At 40.5% G+C, this 18,779-nt stretch overlaps 1 protein-coding gene across 4 annotated transcripts in view; it reads right to left on the reverse strand.

Moving 5' to 3' along the window:
• KHDRBS3 (KH RNA binding domain containing, signal transduction associated 3) overlaps positions 1-18,779 on the reverse strand; it is a 92,251-nt gene that overhangs the window by 60,989 nt on the left and 12,483 nt on the right. For all 4 annotated transcript variants that reach the window (XR_009966307.1, XM_062626979.1, XM_062626978.1 and 1 more), the window contains exon 2: positions 2,586-2,704. Coding sequence is in view for 3 of the 4 variants with exons in the window: in XM_062626979.1 (XP_062482963.1) it covers positions 2,586-2,704 (119 nt within the window). In the remaining variant the exon portion in view is untranslated. The remainder of the gene's footprint in view (positions 1-2,585; positions 2,705-18,779) is intronic.

Genomic DNA, 18,779 nt, shown 5'->3' on the forward strand with positions numbered 1-18,779 from the left:
ATCATTTCAGGTTTTATAAGCACCACATAATACTTTCTCCTTAAGTTCCACAAAATCTGAATAGACAATGCATGCATTCTAAATACAGCTCAGTGAAACCAAGATGACTGGAATAATTCTGTATCTACCCCAAAAGACTTGACAAAGCATCTCTAATTTCTAAGCCCACACCTAAACACACCTAAAAGGAAGGAGATTAGCCTTTAGCACAAACATTAGGATGCAAAAGACTTGTTCCCTTGTGCACAGACTTTCAAAATTCATGTCACCCACTGCAGACTACAGTATGCCAGGATAAAGCTCTGCTTGTCATGCTGAAGCAATGTCACTTCATACAATGCATTTAAATTTATTACATTTAGGAAGTACAAGCCTGGTCTAGTAAACAAGTGATGCTAAACTGCAGTGACTGCTGGTGGCTTAGGGTAGGTGTTTCAAAGATCTAGAGTACCTGTCATAAGTCTGACTTCATACTCCCAGACCACTCTTCAATTCCTTTGGACTATATCAAATCTTTAAGAAGCTTTACACATACATACACATATTTACATTACATCTATGTGTAATAAAAGGTAAATTTCTAAGAAAATTGAGCCCTGTTATATTGAGGTAAAAAATATTCTTAGATAATCCCTAGGATTTTTGTTCACCCTGGCAGAAGGGAGATACATGAGATACCAGTATTCTGCTCTCCATGGAAAAAGTCCTAGACACAAACTGACACATCAGTTGTATTCTGTGCCCCCTGGATCCTGGTGGTCTAAACAGAGACATACTGGATTATACCAAAGCTCTATCTGGATATAAAATCAGGTTTCTTTCCATAGCACACACCAGGCTTTATTCTAACTCAAAGACTTCTCCATGGACCAGAACTACTGAGCACAGAGCAGAGCACACATGCCCATTCAAAAGACAGCAAGGACTTTTCCACTTGTTATCCTCAAGAATAATTTCACTGTTTCATCCTATGAAGTTGAAACAAGCTTCTTTCAAAAGGCACCACTTGGCTTTAGCACCTGTTTTGCCCTTCTTCCCATTGAATGCAAGTACCTACATTTCAGTACCTGTAAGAAGCATCCTGATTATAAACACTGACCATGTAAGCTTCCCTTACCTTTTACCATCTCATCATTACATTTCTATAATGTTTTTCTATAGCTCTTCCTAGTCAAAGATGACTTTTAAGCCAGAGTTCCAAAGAAGTGCCTGCATGTAAGCAATATGCAGTCTTGAATTCACTGAAGCAGTATTTCATTAAACTTCAAACAGCAATAAAGCAATCCTTGCAAATTACCCAGCACAGTCTTGTGAGGAAAAACACCGATAGTGTAGGTGGGGGAAAAAACTGAGAAAAAGTATTCCTAAACAAATGGAGAAATTAAAGAATTCCTTTCCTCCACGAGCAGAAATAGAAGCAGTCTTGAACTCAGTAATAGGAAAAAGCCATTTCAAGCAAATAAAAAAATGTTAATCTTATTTTCATAGAACCGACTTTAATTTAAAGAGGGACCAAAAGAATGCAGTTCCACAGCTTACTGGATATTGAATAAATGCTTCCAGGTAGCAATATTTTAGTGCAAGAAAATACTTGGCAGTAAAAGTTAAGAATTCATGGTGGTCAAATATTAACAGAACAGTCCCTACCCCTCCAGAATAGATTGCATCATTTACTAGTGCAGACCCAACTAATTCAAGCCTAACAATGGCTGAATTCTAAGATGATGAAAATTAAAAGTTTACACAGCAAGTTCCATAATGGTGCATTTCAAGCTCCACTGCTACCTACAATAAGAAAGCTTCAAAGCCTTTCACTGGAGTCAACTGAAATATATCTTATTCCTTTTAATATTCTGAAGAGAATGATTTTGCTATCCTGAAAACAGGATTCATTTATCAATAGTTCTCAGCATACTATTTCACATGACCGGCACAACTTTCCTGTGTTTTTATTAGAAAAAGAACCATTCTTATCTTAGAACTCTCATAGAACAGACTGTAAGACAGCAACTATAGAGGAATTTTAAATCACAGAATCATTTAGGTTGGAAAAGACCTTTGAGATCACTGAGTCCAACCATAAACCCAAAACTGCCAAGTCCAGCACTAAATCTTGTCCTTAAATGTCCATACATGGCCTTAAATTACCCTCAGAATAGCTTAAAGGAATTCATTACTTTCATATTTCACTATTCATTAACAGTATTCATTCACCATGATAATCACTTAAGCATTAGACCAAGGCAATTTAAAGTTGACACAGCTTCAGCTTCATATCACTCCTGAATATTAATAGTAGTCAGATGTCAAAATGTTTTAAAAAGTTACATCCAAATATAGTTTCATCAAGTCTTTACTTAACCCTATGCACTGGAAGTAAACCACACTAACTGCACCTCTGGATAAATCTATATTACACCTTAAGGCTTCAATCTAGAAATAAAATCACAGCCATAACACCCAGCAAGGCATCAGAAGACAAAGGATTAGAGTACTATAATGCAAAACTAACATTTAAAATAGTTAAAATAGTGCAATAACTTTTACGAGCACTTAGATTCGGCAAGTATGAAAATGGGGCTTACCTTTGGGAACTGTTTTACTGGAATCAAAACTTTTTGTCCCAGCTTCATATTCTTATTAATGACTACATCAATATACTTTTCTTCTTCCTTTCCTTCCCCTTTCTGGTATTTTTCAATTTCTGTTAAAGGGAAAAAGTTAGTTATTTTCTCAGTTTAATGCAACAATACAAGAACTGAGGATCTTCAAAGTCAGTATAAATTGAAAACGTTAAAGCCTAACACTATGGCATAATAAAATGTCCTGGGTTCAGCAGTAGCAGTCATTTTTCTCCTTCTTAGTAGCTGGTGCAGTGCTGTGGTTTTGACTTTCAGCCTGGGAACAGTGCTGATAACACCGATGCTCAGTAATGTTTAGTCTGACCAAGGACTTTGAGTCTCATGCTCTGCCAGGGAGGAGGGGAAACCAGGAGGAAGTAGAGACAGGAAACCTGACCCAAACTAACCAGAGGGGTATTCCATACCACAGCACATCATGCCCAGTATATAAACTGAGGGCAGTTACCCAGAAGGGCTAGAACACTGCTCGGTCAGGCTGGGTATCAGTCAGTGGGTTGTGAACAGTTGTATTCTCTTCCCTTGTTATTTCCCTTATTATTATTATTGGTGGTAGCAGCAGTGATTTGTGTTATACCTTGGTTACTGGACTGTTCTTATCTCAACCCATGGGAGTTACATTCCTTCGAGTCTCCTCCCCATCCCTCCAGGAGTGGGGGAAAGGGAAGGGGGTGTGTGAGAGAGCAGGCTACATAGGTTTTTCTGGGTTGCCAACTGGGCTTAAATCATGACATACACATTGCACATTATGTAATTAATGCATATAACTGGTTATGTAGATCAATGGGATGGATCGTGTTTCACTTTTTCAAACTTCTATATTCGTGTTCATATCAACACCTCTCAAATCATAATTCCAACCATTTTAAACATTAACTTTTAACTTAAAACTTATGATACATTAATATTTTATATGGCTCAAGCAGTAAAAACTTAGATACCTCTGTTCATTTTTGAGTTCAAAACCTTGCAACTAGGTTAGTACTTAACTATTATTTCCTCTATATGGTAAACTAAGTCTAGAGTTTTATGAGCAAATGTCTATCTTTTGACATTTCAGGGACCTAGTCAAGACATAGATCATACCCAAAAATCTGATGAGTTATACAAATGACAAAATAATTAGCAATGAGATTTAGAAGCTCAAACCCAGGCTGCATGACTGGGTTTGTCAATCCAGAGATACATACAAAACTGATTCTTGATTATAATTCTGTCCAAATACTGAGTCTCCAATGCGCTAAATGAAAAATTGCAGGTTGCAGTTCATTAGTGGGAAAACATGACAAGCATACAAGGAAACTAAAAATGAAGTACTGCCTGAAGCCTTTGCTGGATCACATCCAGCATGCTGTGGGTTAAACATGTTAGCCCAAGATACACCAAAATCCAGTCAATTTCAGAAGTGGAACAGAAGTTACTCTAACTAGTTAACATTTGCCCTCAACAATCATTTTCAAATCTCAGTTTTTCACAAGAAACATGCTTCTACTCTACCATTGGAAGTTAATGTCATTTATCCTTGACTTTTTTCAGTAGGAATGTGAACTTGCAACAACAGGAGACAGTAACAAGAACCTGTGTTCAAAAGAAACCAATCAAAAATATAGGAGAAAGCATCCTTTAGGTATACTTTAAAAGACAACTTAGTTTCAAATAATTTCCAGTGACAAACAGAAGTAGTAAACCAGCACATTTCTTACTACTGGAAAATCCACTCAGCTTTAAAGAGCACCACTCCATTCCCATTTACCACAACAGAAGTGAAGATAACATCTTTCCCTATAACAAACTCCAGCCTTCCATGCAAGCTTTCACCTCCCTAGCACAGAACAGGAAATAAATACCATTGCATTTATTCAAGTTAGTGCTAAGTAACTGAAGATCCAAAAGCCAAACTAGCCTCACACTAACCTGAGGGCTTCCCCAGCTATACTGCCATATCTTGGCAAGTCCCTAGGATGTTTTTGATTCATACGCATTCTAGTAATGTAGGCATTTTGGAGAAGCCCTGTCAAAGCAAACTTCCTGTAAGCACCCTTCACATTGCAGCATGCTCAGAGAAAACTCCAAACCCCTCAGCCCACAGGCTGACAACTACCAACAAACATATTAACAGCTGAATCCAGGTAAATACAGAACTTACATGGGTTTTGTAGATGCCACTTTATAGACTAGATAACTATGGCAATAAAACAGATGTAAAATAACACTGAAGTCTATTTCCAGATGAAATTAAGACTAAAGCTTTACAGGGCATGACGTTCCCACCCAGAAAGCAGGTGACTGGTATTTTTTAGACATCCAAGTTCTGAATGTCCTGTTCAAAATGTAAGTGTAGTACTATCACAGCACTCAAACAAATAAACTACTTTTAATGCCCTTGTTTCCCGATATAACAAGAGCAGTTATAGAATCATAGAATCGTTAGGGTTGGAAAGGACCTTAAGATCATCTAGTTCCAGCCCCCCTGCCGTGGGCAGGGTCACCTTACACTAAATCGTATCACCCAAGGCCTCCTCCAACCTGGCCTTGAACACTGCCAGGGATGAAGCATTCACAACCTCCCTGGGCAACCCATTCCAGTGCCTCACCAGCCTTACAGGAAAGGATTTCCTTCTTATATCCAATCTAAACTTCCCCTGTTTAAGTTTTAACCCGTTACCCCTTGTCCTATCACTACAGTCCCTAATGAAGAGTCTCTCCCCAGCATCCCTACAGGCCCCCTTCAGACACTGGAAAGCTGCTATGAGGTCTCCACTCAGCCTTCTCTTCTCCAGGCTGAACAGCCCCAACCTCAGCCTATCTTCATACGGGAGGTGCTCCAGTCCCCTGATCATCCTCATGCCCTTCTCTGGACTTGTTCCAACAGTTCCATGTCCTTTTTATGTTGAGGACACCAGAACTGCACACAATACTCCAGGTGAGGTCTCGCAAGAGCAGAGTAGACAGGCAGGATCACCTCCTTTGACCTGCTGGTCACGCTCCTCTTGATGCAGCCCAGGATACGGTTGGCTTTCTGGGCTGCGAGCGCACACTGAAGCCGGCTCATGTTCATTTTCTCATCGACCAACACCCCCAAGTCCTTCTCTGCAGGGCTGCTCTGAATCTCTTCTCTGCCCAACCTGTAGCTGTGCCTGGGATTGCCCCAACCCAGGTATAGGGCCTTGCACTTGGCATGGTTAAACTTCATGAGGTTGTGATGAACCTCTCTGATTCTCTTGGAGACCAAGACACTTAAAGGTTTCTGTGTTTTTCAACACTGCTGTTGGTTTACACTATTGACAGTATAAGCACTCAAAGCTCAAAACTGATCGTAAATATGTTCTTCAGAAATGTTTTACACCAAGAAATACCACATGTTAAAACTGTAATACATACATTATTATGACTAAAGCAAATGCAGTTACAATAAACTGTAATATAACATAATTTAGTACTGACTTTAAATGTTAAGACTAGAATTTGTTTGGAAAATTAATGCACTGTGCTATTATTCTGGGAGAGATCAGTGCACCAAAGACTCCTGGTGGGCAGACTGATGCAAAAGCCTTAGTTTGTAGTAGCTGTAATTACTGTTACAGTGAAGGACCCTTTTCCTGAAGTAATCTAAACTTATAAAATAAAAGTACCTTTAACAGCAAAGCCCACCATGGTTTTCTCAGCTGGTGAAGTTAATCAGTTTTATACACATGCACAGCAACTGCCCTGCCCACCTGCAAATTTATTACCACAAAAATCTTACCTCCAGAAGTAGTAAGGAATTTTGAACTCAAGCCACAAGCTCATGAATGAACAGTGGTTTAGGGACCTTCCTCGATACTACCAAGAAATTACATCTAAAAGTGTTGTTTGCTTCAGGAATATTCAGATGTCTGACTTGTCAAGGTTAAAATGTATCTGAAGAGTTAAGAGCCAGCCATATGAGCCTTATAACATCAATAGACCATTATTTGTATTTCCTAAATATTTTAGCTTACAGAATGTATTCAAGTACAGTTTTTGAAGGACTCAACTGCAACAACTTCATTAATGCTGGATACACTCAATTCTATAGTATTTTGAATAAATTAAAAAAGTTGTAGAAAGAACATTCCCTTCTTGTCCTAATAAATATTAAAAGAACTCCATTCATTACTCTGAAGGATGGTTTCCCTACCCCAAACAGCTATATACTTTTTATTGACCATTTTAAGAATAATCATTTCTTTATTCTTTAATTGACTTTCAACTGCCTGAAGCTACTGAGACCCATAGGAAGCCACCAGTAAATGCTCAGTAAGATGGATTGCCATTTTCCCCATTGGTTTTGAAGTCAGATGACTTTTTTCTTACCAGCTCATTGTCAAAACACTACAGAATAAGATAAAAGATTTTTCCTATCATGATCTAAAGTTAATTACATTGACTTTAGGCATATTCACTATCATTATGACTTCAATCTTGAATTAAAGTCAAGGACACTGAATTACTGAAAGTTTACTCCATATTGAGACCACTTTTTGTCTCAGATTTTTGGGTGGGCTTTTTGTCATTTCTTTGCACTCAAATCTAAGATGAAATAAAGTTAAGCATCAGAATGTTATCCTACCTGTGCAGCTCATTCAATACCTATCATTCATATCTAGCTTTAGATAATTAGAGAAAAAACATGCCAGATTACAAAGGAAATCCAATCAGATTTTCAAGGTCAGATGAATAGGGAGATTTGCCTTTTCCTAATCCTTAGATTACATTCTGTACTGCTTAGCTACGTGAAGCAATGACATTTCCTAGATCACAAATAGAAAAACATGTGATTAAAGCTTTTCATAATGCTAAAGATTAAAATCCCATTTTCTGAGACCAAGGATGCAGCTAATGCAATAGTCCAGGAATTTAACTGGATGAAGTAATAACTGCATGACTTTTGTCTTTACATTTAATCATAGCAGAGAGCTCTAAGAAATGATTACTCCTCAGTTCACCAAATAATGTTGCTAGATACGTCAGATAATGACAAAGTAGAATTGTTCCATGTTAATCTGTAGGTAGAATTAATCTTCCTGTGGCAGAACTACAAGCCAGGATTCCAGCTCCCTCTCCTAAGACAATATAAATACTTGCATTTAATGTAAAACAAAGAGATGCTCTATTTGTCTGTGGTAAATCAATATAATCAACATAAGATCAAATGTCAAACTCAAACACAAATGTTTACTGCATTTGCCCTTAATAGAGTGTTCCCAGAAGAAAAAAAAAAAAAGAATCAGGTAAATTTGTCTGCAAATCCTTAAGAAATACTCTATTTTTCTTTAGGTTCAGAACTCTTATCAGACACCACAGAAAATCCAAGTCATAGAATGGTTTGGGTTGGAAAGGACCTTAAGATCATCTAGCTCCAAACACTGCCATGGGCAGGGACACATCACACTAAACCACTAAAGATTCCATCCAACCTGGCATTGAACACACTGCCAGGAATGGAGCATTCACAACTTCCTTGGGCAACCCATTCCAGTGCCTCAGCACCCTCACACTGAAGAACTTCCTCCTTATATCTAACCTGAACTTCCCCTGTTTTAGTTTGAATCCAAATATCATTTCATACCATTTTTTTACTTCAGATGGAAAAAAAAAGTGAAGAACCCAAGGGTCAAATTCTAAGACTTCCAAATTATGTCTATCCAAACTGCCTTGCTATTCACTAGAAATAATTTCCACTTTAATTTTGAAACCTAAAGTACTTGAAGAACAACATTATGCTTTTTGAATACTCTTAACACTTGAAACACTATAGTGGCTTTGGAAGCTGCTAACACTATACAATTGCAACAATATGTTTAGCTCAATTTGGACAACTTCAATTTTGGCAGCTTGTAACTAAGAGAAAGATATCAAAAGTTAGAACAAGTCAACCAAACAAGTTTGAGCTACTGAACCATGTCCCAATAACAATAGTATTTCTCAGTAAATTCTCAAGACTTCATAGTTTACTTGGAAAAACACACCATGTTCAATTCAAAAAGCTCCTAAGTGAAGGCTGTGGAAGTATCTTTATATACTTCCTTGTTCTTTTACTTCTTGGGAAAAATCACTGCTATTGGCTGAAAACAGCACTGAGCTAGACTGATACCTGGTCTGATAGCATGATTCCTTTGGGTTCCACATGAAAAAGTGACAGCACTACAAAAACACTTTAGCTAATTAATTATAAAGATCTCCTTTAACAAACACATCTAAGCCTTGATCACAGACAAGCTTCCAGGAGGGCAGGGACTCCAAGCCAGTTGTAGACTAATTTCAGAAAAGTTTTTCCTTAATGGAAAAAAAAAAAGTCAGTGTCAGTTTTTTCAGACTTTGTATAATCCTAATTCAGAGTATCAGAAGGACTTCTGAATCACTCTTCAGGATTAAAGTATTACTTCTCCAGCATTCTATACTGTTTCTTATTTGAAGATTTTCATTGTGGCAAAATCCAAACTCTACCTCAAAGCACAATTTACATTTACCTACTCTGAAAATACTGGCAGTTACAACTTCTCTATGGGTTAGCTTTGTTTACTATGGTAGATATTGATTTAATGCTCACAGTCCTTCCAGAACTTGTTCTGGTAAATCCAAAGTGCACCAACATAGGACAATGAGCATAACAATAGTTCTAGTTTTGATGACATTGATGAGAACTTAATCTCATTATAGTCACAGTAAAATGGTCTCAACTGTGCTTCAGATTATACATCTCTTACACCGACTCCTTTAATCACTGACCCACTAATTGAGTGATTAAAATTTATCTGAAATAGCACCTTTCCAACAAATACCTGTCTTTTCAGATGAAAACAGTACTGCACAATATGAACTAGAATCAACACACTGAGGCTTTAATACATTGCAAAAGGCTTTCTGAAATAAACACCACAGATTTCCTGAAAGCAGCCTCTAAGAGACCTGCTACTCACTACCCCTGCCTTCTTGATTAGCATGAAACCAGACAATATTCAGCATAAAGTTGAGTTCTTAGTGATACAAGGCAATAGGATGCGAGGCAACAGGCATGAAATAAAACACAGGACATTCCACCTGAACATGAGCAAGAACTTTACTGTAAGTGTTGCAACAGGATGCTCAGAGAGGCTGCAAAGTCTCCTTCCCTGAAGATACATTCAAGAGGCATCTGGACACAATCCTGAGTAATGTGCTCTGCCTGAGCAAGGAGGTTGGACTAGATCCCTCGTGGTCTCCTCCAACCTCAACCACTCTGTGATTGTGACCCTCCTAATTCTGGCCCTGAACAGAAGAGCCAAGTTTAGCCTCCTGCTTTTCAGTATTTAAAAGATGTTTAGCATGCCTAGTTAGCTTTAAAGCAGTTTTTGTGTATACATTCACAAAACATAAGCAATCCCTCGTTTTGAATTGCATGTAGCATCTCAATGTCCTAGGAAAACAAAAAATCCACAACTAAGAGCAGCAACTAAACTTTTTCTGATGTAAGGAAATGCTTGGACAAATATCCCTTTTTTCCACCCACAAGATATTTCCAAAGCAAATACTAATTAATTTATCTTCATGAAAGACAAATTAAGGAGTTAAATATATGTGGAATGGCTACATCTAGATCCATCCTGAATGGGTCTGAAAGACTGAATCAGAAACACAATGAAATACACTATATTTAATGCATCTGTTCTATTTCTAAATGCATCCCCACTCCTCTGTGAACTTCAGAGAAGTTCACTTAGCCCCCTTAGCCATCACCATGATACCTTAAAAAAAAAATCACCTCCACAGCAGGTCCTAATTCTGAGCTGGCATAAAAAGTGATTATTAAGAACATGAACTGCGCATAAGAAACACAGGAGTGTTTCAACAAATGTACATTATGACAATAATTTAATTCAGAATAACTGTCTCTCATATGCCACCTTAATTTTGTGGAAGCAACTGACAATGACTCTTAATTTGAATTTACAATAAAATGAGTGGTTCATGCTACAATGATGTCTACAACATTCAGCATCCTCAAATTAATAATATCCCTGTTGAAGTACTCAAACCAATCTTTATTTAAATTGCATTCACAGGCATTGTAAGTTCTATTTTACAGTCTAAGTACTACTGTCTGCACTGATCTGAAAATACATTTCAGTCACCAATATGACAAATATTTTGAATAGGCCTTTTCATTTAAGCAATTCAAAACCTATTACCTTCACATCAAAAATGACTCCACTTAAATCTATTTAGACTGATTAATATTAGCAATAAAGTAGGAAGTACCAGAGTAGAAACTGTCAAAAATAACATATAAGATATTAACAGATGTTCAGTCAGTCTTGCTCAGGAAAAACCCAGGATGTCAACATAGGCTTCAGTCCCATTTATCCACCCTGCTTCACTGGAAATTACTATTTATCTCATTGTGAGGGGAGTTTCTGAACTTATAACAAAGTGCTAAAGTTTCCTATATGGTTTACCTACTGCTAAGGTCAGGAATCCATTAACTGCAAATAATGTCAACTCATCAGGAATTCAACAAATCCAAATGCAATTTAAGCATATACGTGGAAAACCAGCACCAAATAGCCTACACTCAGTTACTAACTTGACTGCTACACCCTGTCAGGACTAACACACTTGACTGACATGTTCCTCCCTCTTCAGGGACACCTAATGTTGCTGCTTAAATGGGAAGAGCATAGGAGCATTGACTTTTCCCCTGCATTGAGCAGGAGACTGAACCTTCAGGGGTTTCTTAAAGCCTCAGACATCTTCTTATCCTTTCTATAAGCAGAAGGTGTCTGGAAAGGGATGCTTACCGTCTTCATTTTACCTACCACATGTACTGTGCAATAGCCTGTAGATAGATTCCCTTTTTGCAAATCCTTTTTATGTGCTTCTATATGACAACACAAGTAGCCCAACAAGCTCCAATGGCAAAGCTCTAAAGCCCTCTGAACCATTCAAATGGTACGGTAGGAACAAGATATAGGAGTTGGTGCTAAGTGATCTTTATTTTTAGCAGACATTTCTTACGGAGTTTCAAACATGAGCCTAAAGTAGTTCCCTCAAAAGCAGCATGTGCAAACGTGACAACTGACAGAATAGGTATAAACCTACTTCGGATTCAGATTTCAAAAGTAAATAAAGCCATGACTTCATTTCAGGAGGGGATCCAACATACAGACCATCTTGTACTACTCAGGGCACAGACAAAATGAAGTTAATTTTTTGTGTCAAGAGCCCTTATAAAAAGCTGTGCCATCTTTCACTATAGGAACACAATCAGGTAGCCTTTACACAAGATTTAACTTGTCATCTTGGTGAGTCATCAAGAATGGTCTATATCCATTCTTATTAAGTACATAGTACTACTCAAACTTTGTGAGTCCTTTGACAATTTTCACAAAAAGGAAAAGCATAATTCAGATCCTATTTGAAAAATGATACAACCTGCAGCTCTTAATCTGCATATATCACATTTAAAACTACTGCCAAGATGAAATACTAGCCATAGCACACCCAGCTATTGAACCCTGAAGCATATTTGAGCAATATTAGAGACCACACGTAAAGCATTAGGGCACTACCAGTGTAGCCTAAAAATCTGTCACTAGATTTAAACAAACCACACTTCATACTGGAAGATGCCTGCACTACCAAAGCTCATCTTAATAGGGAATCTTCCATCCCTGTATTTTGTACAATAATTACACAACAGTGTACAACTGCTTACAAAGCATTATGAAAGCTTTATGTAGCTATCAGCTAGACAAAGCTGAGTTATCTTCCACTACTTATATAAAAGTCACTTTAAGCAACTCTGGAGCTTTGCCAGTACTCTCCATCCCACATGATGGAGCCAGGGTATATCCTCACACTGGCAACCCCGTAATTCAGTCATGTGTCACATCCTGTTGATAAATCCTAAAACACAATTCACACCTAAGTCACAATTTACTCGAAATCATCACTAAACCAGAAACTTCAGCAAACACCCACAAGTGCTGAGGGAGCTGGTTGATGTCAATGACAAGGCCACTGTTTCTAAGGGGTCATGGTGACTGCGGGGAACACTGACTGTAGGAAAGCAACTATCAGTCCTATGTTCAAGATCAAGGAGGGAGATCTGAAGAAGAACAGGATGGTAAGACTACCCTTGACTCTTTGGAAGATGAGGCAGCAAGCAGCCCTTGGAAGGCCATTTCCAAGCATAAAGGACAAGGTGATTGTGAATAGTCTGCATGAATATACAATAGGGAAGTCAACATACGAAACTTAGAGCCTTCAATAACAAAACATGACTGCCTCTCCAGATGAGACAAAAGCAGGCAACGCTGTCCTTCTCATCTGTAGTAGGGCTTTTGATACTATTTCCCATAGCATCCTAACAAACTGATGAGGTAAAGGCAGAAGAAATGGACAGTGAGGTGGACTGACGACTGACCTGCCTGGTTCAAAAGGTCATGTTTAGTGGCATCACCACCAGTCCAGCTAGGGACCAGACACTAGTGGTGTGCTTCAAGGGTCAATGCTGTGCAGCATCTCCATTGTTGACATGGATGATGGGTCAGAGCACAGCTTCCACTATTTTACAGGTAATAGAAACACAAGAGAAGCAATTCAAACACTTGAGGGTTGCACTGGCACTCAAAAGTACCTTCAAGAACTGGGAAAATGGGCAGACAGCAATCTCATGATGTTCAAAGGGAAGTGCAAAGTCCTGTACCTGTGAATGTTCAACCCCATGCATGAGAACAGACTTGCAAACAGCCAGGAGGCAGCTTTGCAGAAAAGGACCTGGGAGTCCCAACAAGCTGAACACTAGCCATAAATACATGCCTGCAAATCCCACCATCATCCTGGACTACACTAGAACAGCATTGCCAGCAATGTGAAAGTGATCCTTCCTCTCTACTCAGCACTGATTGAGGTGTTACCAAGCCAACTGTTTGATTTCTACTGTATTGCAGAAGTTTCAAAAAGATTTTTTTGAAGCAAAGATTTATTCTATATTTATTTTTAAAAACACTAGTTCTGGTGAATCCTGCCTCTACTCCAAGATTTGCTTCTCATGAAATACTGTAGCCCAGAAGAGATTTCTTACCTGAAAGCATGCTAGAAACTCACATTGCAGCATAGGATTTGGCACACTTAAATAATGCAGAGGAACAGATTCAGACAGATGCAATGTACAGCAGTCCATTTTTTCCCCTCTCCATATCGCCATCATTATTCTCTGCACGGCTGGAAGTGTATACACATTCTTCCAAAGTTACACATCTCTTCCCACTGCTTCCAGAACACCATGCCCTCAAAAATACATTTTCTGTCCAGTAAAAACCTATCACTGCTCCTGTTTTACAGCATTAGAGAAAGAAACCAACATGAGGCTACCATAAGTATTTGTCTAAATCCTTATATTGAATTCAGTAAAACTCAAGAGTTAGCACCAGACACTGTTAGGACTTATTAAAACTCATAGCTGCAACATAACCACAACCTCTCTTACTGAAGGAATTAAAGAGTCTGTATGTTCTGTGATACTGCACTGGTCAAATGAACCATGAAAATGAACACCACCACTGCTTTGGAACCTGTAAAAGATTAACTATTGTAAACAGCTAATTCAACCCACTGTTAATAAAATTACCAGCCTGCTGATTCTAACACAAGTTTTCCAGTATAAATTGCTCAGACTCCCAAGACTTCATGTCTGCAGCTTTGTTTACTAGAGCACATACTACTGATGTGCAAGTAAGCTGTATGGAAAAGTAAACTCGTACAGAAAGAACATGAAAGCACAGGCGAACATGAAGCAACATAACACTATTGATGGGCTGTATTTTAATGCCTAAGCCAAAAACGTAGCTCTAGAAGTTGGAAAAATGCTTTCAGAATACTTATGAAAAAGGCAGCAGCCCAAAGATCCTAAAGTATTTGTGTATTCTGGTCCAGAAACATACGAAACAAAACCTGCAGAGTTTATCTGGTGCATGCAGAAGGGACTACTTCCAGCACACCATTCTGGATTACTTTAACACTCCTCTAACCCTTCAGAAGGCCATCACTCCTACTGCCAGCAGACAGAGGCGAAACACTTGATACAATTACTGTAGGCAGCACTTTTAGTATTTGTCATCCATTACAGTCCTTGGCTGCAGTAACATAGCTTGGCAGGAAAAACACACCAAGGCAGCTTGTACATCTACCACCCCATGGGAAAGTGCAGCCTAAAAAAACTCATGTGGAAATTATGCATGAGCTTCAACAAATTGGATGTTAAACTCTCAGCTTCCAAGTTATTTTTTAATTAGCAGAGGGATAACATTACTATCCCTTCCACATGCTCAATAGCAGGTGAATCCAATCTCTTTATTGTTTATGAAGATACCTATTACCCAGAGTTAAGTAGATTACTTCCACATTGTTGTTCCCAAATATTATTCTATTACACTAGATGGAACTAGATGATCTTAAGGTCTTTTCCAACCCTAACAATTCTATGATTCTATGATTCTATACTTATTCTCAAAGTCAGTTGAATCATTTCATGTAATTTTAACTCTAGATCACGCTTCACTACAACTGTGATAAACCCTGAAAGATCACCTTATGGACTCATTCCAGATGCAACTCAAGGGAAAGGAACCAACACCTCTTGCCAGCAGACCAGTTTCTGTAGGAAAGGAGTGAGACCAAAGTCTGCAGTAAACCTGTGTCTTCTGCAGGACCTCTGCGCTTTATCGATGTAGCACCTTCACTGAGGAAAGTAATATTCCAACTTGTGTGGCATCTGTCAAAGAAAGGGTTGGATTTTTTCCTTAAACTAGTATTTCTAGCATTCACCTAGTAGAATATTATTCAAGTTTCCAGCTTTAAGGAAAACAAAACAGACCATGATTTACACCTGCATAAGTATCCGGAATAACTACCCAGTTAACTTTAAGGCACGTTTCAGTAAAAGCTAAAATATACAAGTTTTAGTAGCACTTATAGTATGGTTTTACTTGCCATAGGAAACAGTTACAAATTATATTTTTATCTAAAGGTGTTTTCATGTTTAGCTTAAAACTAAACACTTCCTTCTAAGTCACATATTTCATGTTTGTAAATGTGTTTCCAAGAAGCATCTTCAGTAAAAAGTCTTTTAAAAAGCCCAAGGTCATGTTTCTCTCCAATAGACATAGTTGTATTATAGCTGCAAGAAGCAGAACACCTGCATGATGTTCTATGCAACAGCAGTCAAGATATTACAAATTCATTTGTCTTACAGATTTGTTTTGAAGACAGCTTAAAATTGAATGCTTATATGGAAGTGGAAAATGTGACGCCTCTGTTTTCCTGCAGTTTCAGAAGCCACGTCCTCATGTAGTCATGTGATGAATTCATTTTAGATGTGTTACTGGTTTAGTTTTAACATAGCCAATTTCAAACACCCAGCTTTAACTGAAAACTACTATTTTTTCCCCAATGATGCCTGTGTGTGATGAACTTCATGGGAGTGTCCTGGGTTCAGCAGTAGCAGTCATTTTTCCCCTTCTTGGTAGCTGGTGCAGTGCAGTGTTTTGACTTTCAGCTCGGGAACAGAGCTGATAACAAGCGATGTTTTGGTTTGGCCAAGGACTTTGTGAGCCTCATGCTCTGCCAGGGAGGAGGGGGAGCCAGGAGGAAGCAGAGACAGGACACCTGACCCAAGTTAGCCAAAGAGGTATTCCATACCACAGCACGTCATGCCCAGGATGTAACTGGGAGTGAGCTGGAAGGGCTGGGGGACTGCAGGGTTGGAGGAGGTATCGGTCAGAGCTTGGTCGGGCTGGGGGGGCGAGTTATCGGTCGGCTGGTGGTGAGATGATGTATTCTCTTCCCTTGTTATTTCCTTTATCATTATTATCATTGGTGGTAGCAGTAGTGATTTGTGTTATACCTTAGTTACTAAACTGTTCTTATCTCAACCCGTGGGAGTTGCATTCTTTTTGATTCTCCTCTCCGTCCCTCCGAGAGCAGGGGGAGGGCAAGAAAAGGGGGGGAAGTGAGCGAACGAGTTACCTGACTGGGTTTAAACCACAACAGTTCTTTTTGGCGCCCAACGTGGGGCACGAAGGGTTGAGATAACGACAGATCTGACCGGATTAATAGTCACTCGTCACAATGCTGATTTATTGGCTCTCAGAGTTGTTTTGCTTGATCTCACAGCTTCAGAATGTTGTAACTTACGTAGAGCCGGTATTTGCTGTGATAGTGTTTATCAAGTATGGGGCCTGGGCTAAGGTTCTTGTCTCTCTGTGCTTTATGGCAATGGCTTGTAATACGGGCGGGCTCCAGCAGCAGGGCGGGACGGACGTGGCCGTGGACTTGTACCTGGCCGTCCGGCTGCTCTTCACCGTCCTGGCCCTCACCCTGCTCTCCATCTTCGTGAGGCTGCGGGGAGCCGAGGGGGAGCGGCCCCGGGAGCCGGCGGCAGCCGAACCGGCCCGGGAGAGCGGCCCCGGGGACCAAGCGGCGGCGGGAGCGGGGCCGGAGGCCGCGAGGGGACGGCTGCCGCTGGAGGAGGTCGGGGCGGTCGAGGAGAGGAAGGAGGCGGCTGCTGAGCAGCGGGAGAAGGCGGCGGAGGAGCCGAGCCCCGCGGAGGAGCCCAGCCCCGCGGCCGAGCCCAGCCCCGCGACGGCCGAGAGCATTTCCCGGAAGCCGCCCGCCGAGCCCCAGGAGGATGCAGGAGACCAGGCAGCATTTCCCAGCAAGGCAGAGGAGGAAGAGCTGGGCTCAGGAAAAGAGAAGCTGGTGGTGGGAGAGCGGCAAGCACAGCAGCTACACCAGCCCCAGTGACAAGTACAGCAGCTGCACCAGCCCCAGTGACAAGCACAGCAGCATCAACTGAGAGTTCTGAAGGTTTTGAATGGCCTTTGGGTACCCTTGGGACCTGCCTGCTGGTTGTGATGGGGATCAGCATGTTGGCACACACACAGACTGTGTTCTACCCACAACCATTTTGTCTGATCTCAAAAGTTAAGCAGAGTCAGGTTTGGGTCTTGTCTGGGGTTAGACGAGGATATGGGGGGACCAAGAGGTTTTCCCCAAGGCTGGACAGCCAGGAGTGGCAGGGTGTGTGGGACAGTATGGGCAAGTATCTAGTCCACTGGGCCCCTCCAGTGCTTTGGAAGCATTGGAGATGGAAGGCAGCTGTATGGAGTCCCCAGCAACAAGCTGCAGAAACTGCTGAAGGGGACAGTGAATTATTTTGAGCCTGGTGGGCCCAATGCACTTCAGGCCATCAGAGCAGAGATGCAACACAGAGATGGACTCATGATCGAGGGATGGACTTAGCAATGGACACTATTGCCCAGGTTATTCACGAGTGTGAACACTGCACACAGTCTCTCCTGCTCTGGAAGACTGTTACAAGAGATGGAGCCTGACATCATGGACCAGATGGACTCAGCAGCTTTATAGGGACTGGTCCATGCACTAAGATAAGAGTGCACTGAGATAAGAGTGATGGTATATTGAAAATGTGGGATCTGAGCATGACGTGAATGGTATGGAATAAGGGGTGGATAATGTCCTGGGTTCAGCAGTAGCAGTCATTTTTCCCCTTCTTGGTAGCTGGTGCAGTGCAATGTTTTGACTTTCAGCTCGGGAACAGAGCTGATAACAAGCGATGTTTTGGTTTGGCCAAGGACTTTGTGAGCCTCATGCTCTGCCAGGGAGGAGGGGGAGCCAGGAGGAAGCAGAGACAGGACACCTGACCCAAGTTAGCCAAAGAGGTATTCCATACCACAGCACGTCATGCCCAGGATGTAACTGGGAGTGAGCTGGAAGGGCTGGGGGACTGCAGGGTTGGAGGAGGTATCGGTCAGAGCTTGGGCGGGCTGGGGGGGGGCGAGTTATCGGTCGGCTGGTGGTGAGATGATGTATTCTCTTCCCTTGTTATTTCCTTTATCATTATTATCATTGGTGGTAGCAGTAGTGATTTGTGTTATACCTTAGTTACTAAACTGTTCTTATCTCAACCCGTGGGAGTTGCATTCTTTTTGATTCTCCTCTCCGTCCCTCCGAGAGCAGGGGGAGGACAAGAAAAGGGGGGGAAGTGAGCGAACGAGTTACCTGACTGGGTTTAAACCACAACAGGGAGTAATTCCTATATTTAATAGCTTAAGTAGC

This window comes from Pezoporus occidentalis, unplaced genomic scaffold (genome assembly GCF_034315485.1).
Source record: "Pezoporus occidentalis ecotype Australia unplaced genomic scaffold, CSIRO_AGI_Poc_V1 ctg3, whole genome shotgun sequence".
In the NCBI taxonomy this organism is placed as follows: Eukaryota; Metazoa; Chordata; class Aves; order Psittaciformes; family Psittacidae; genus Pezoporus; species Pezoporus occidentalis.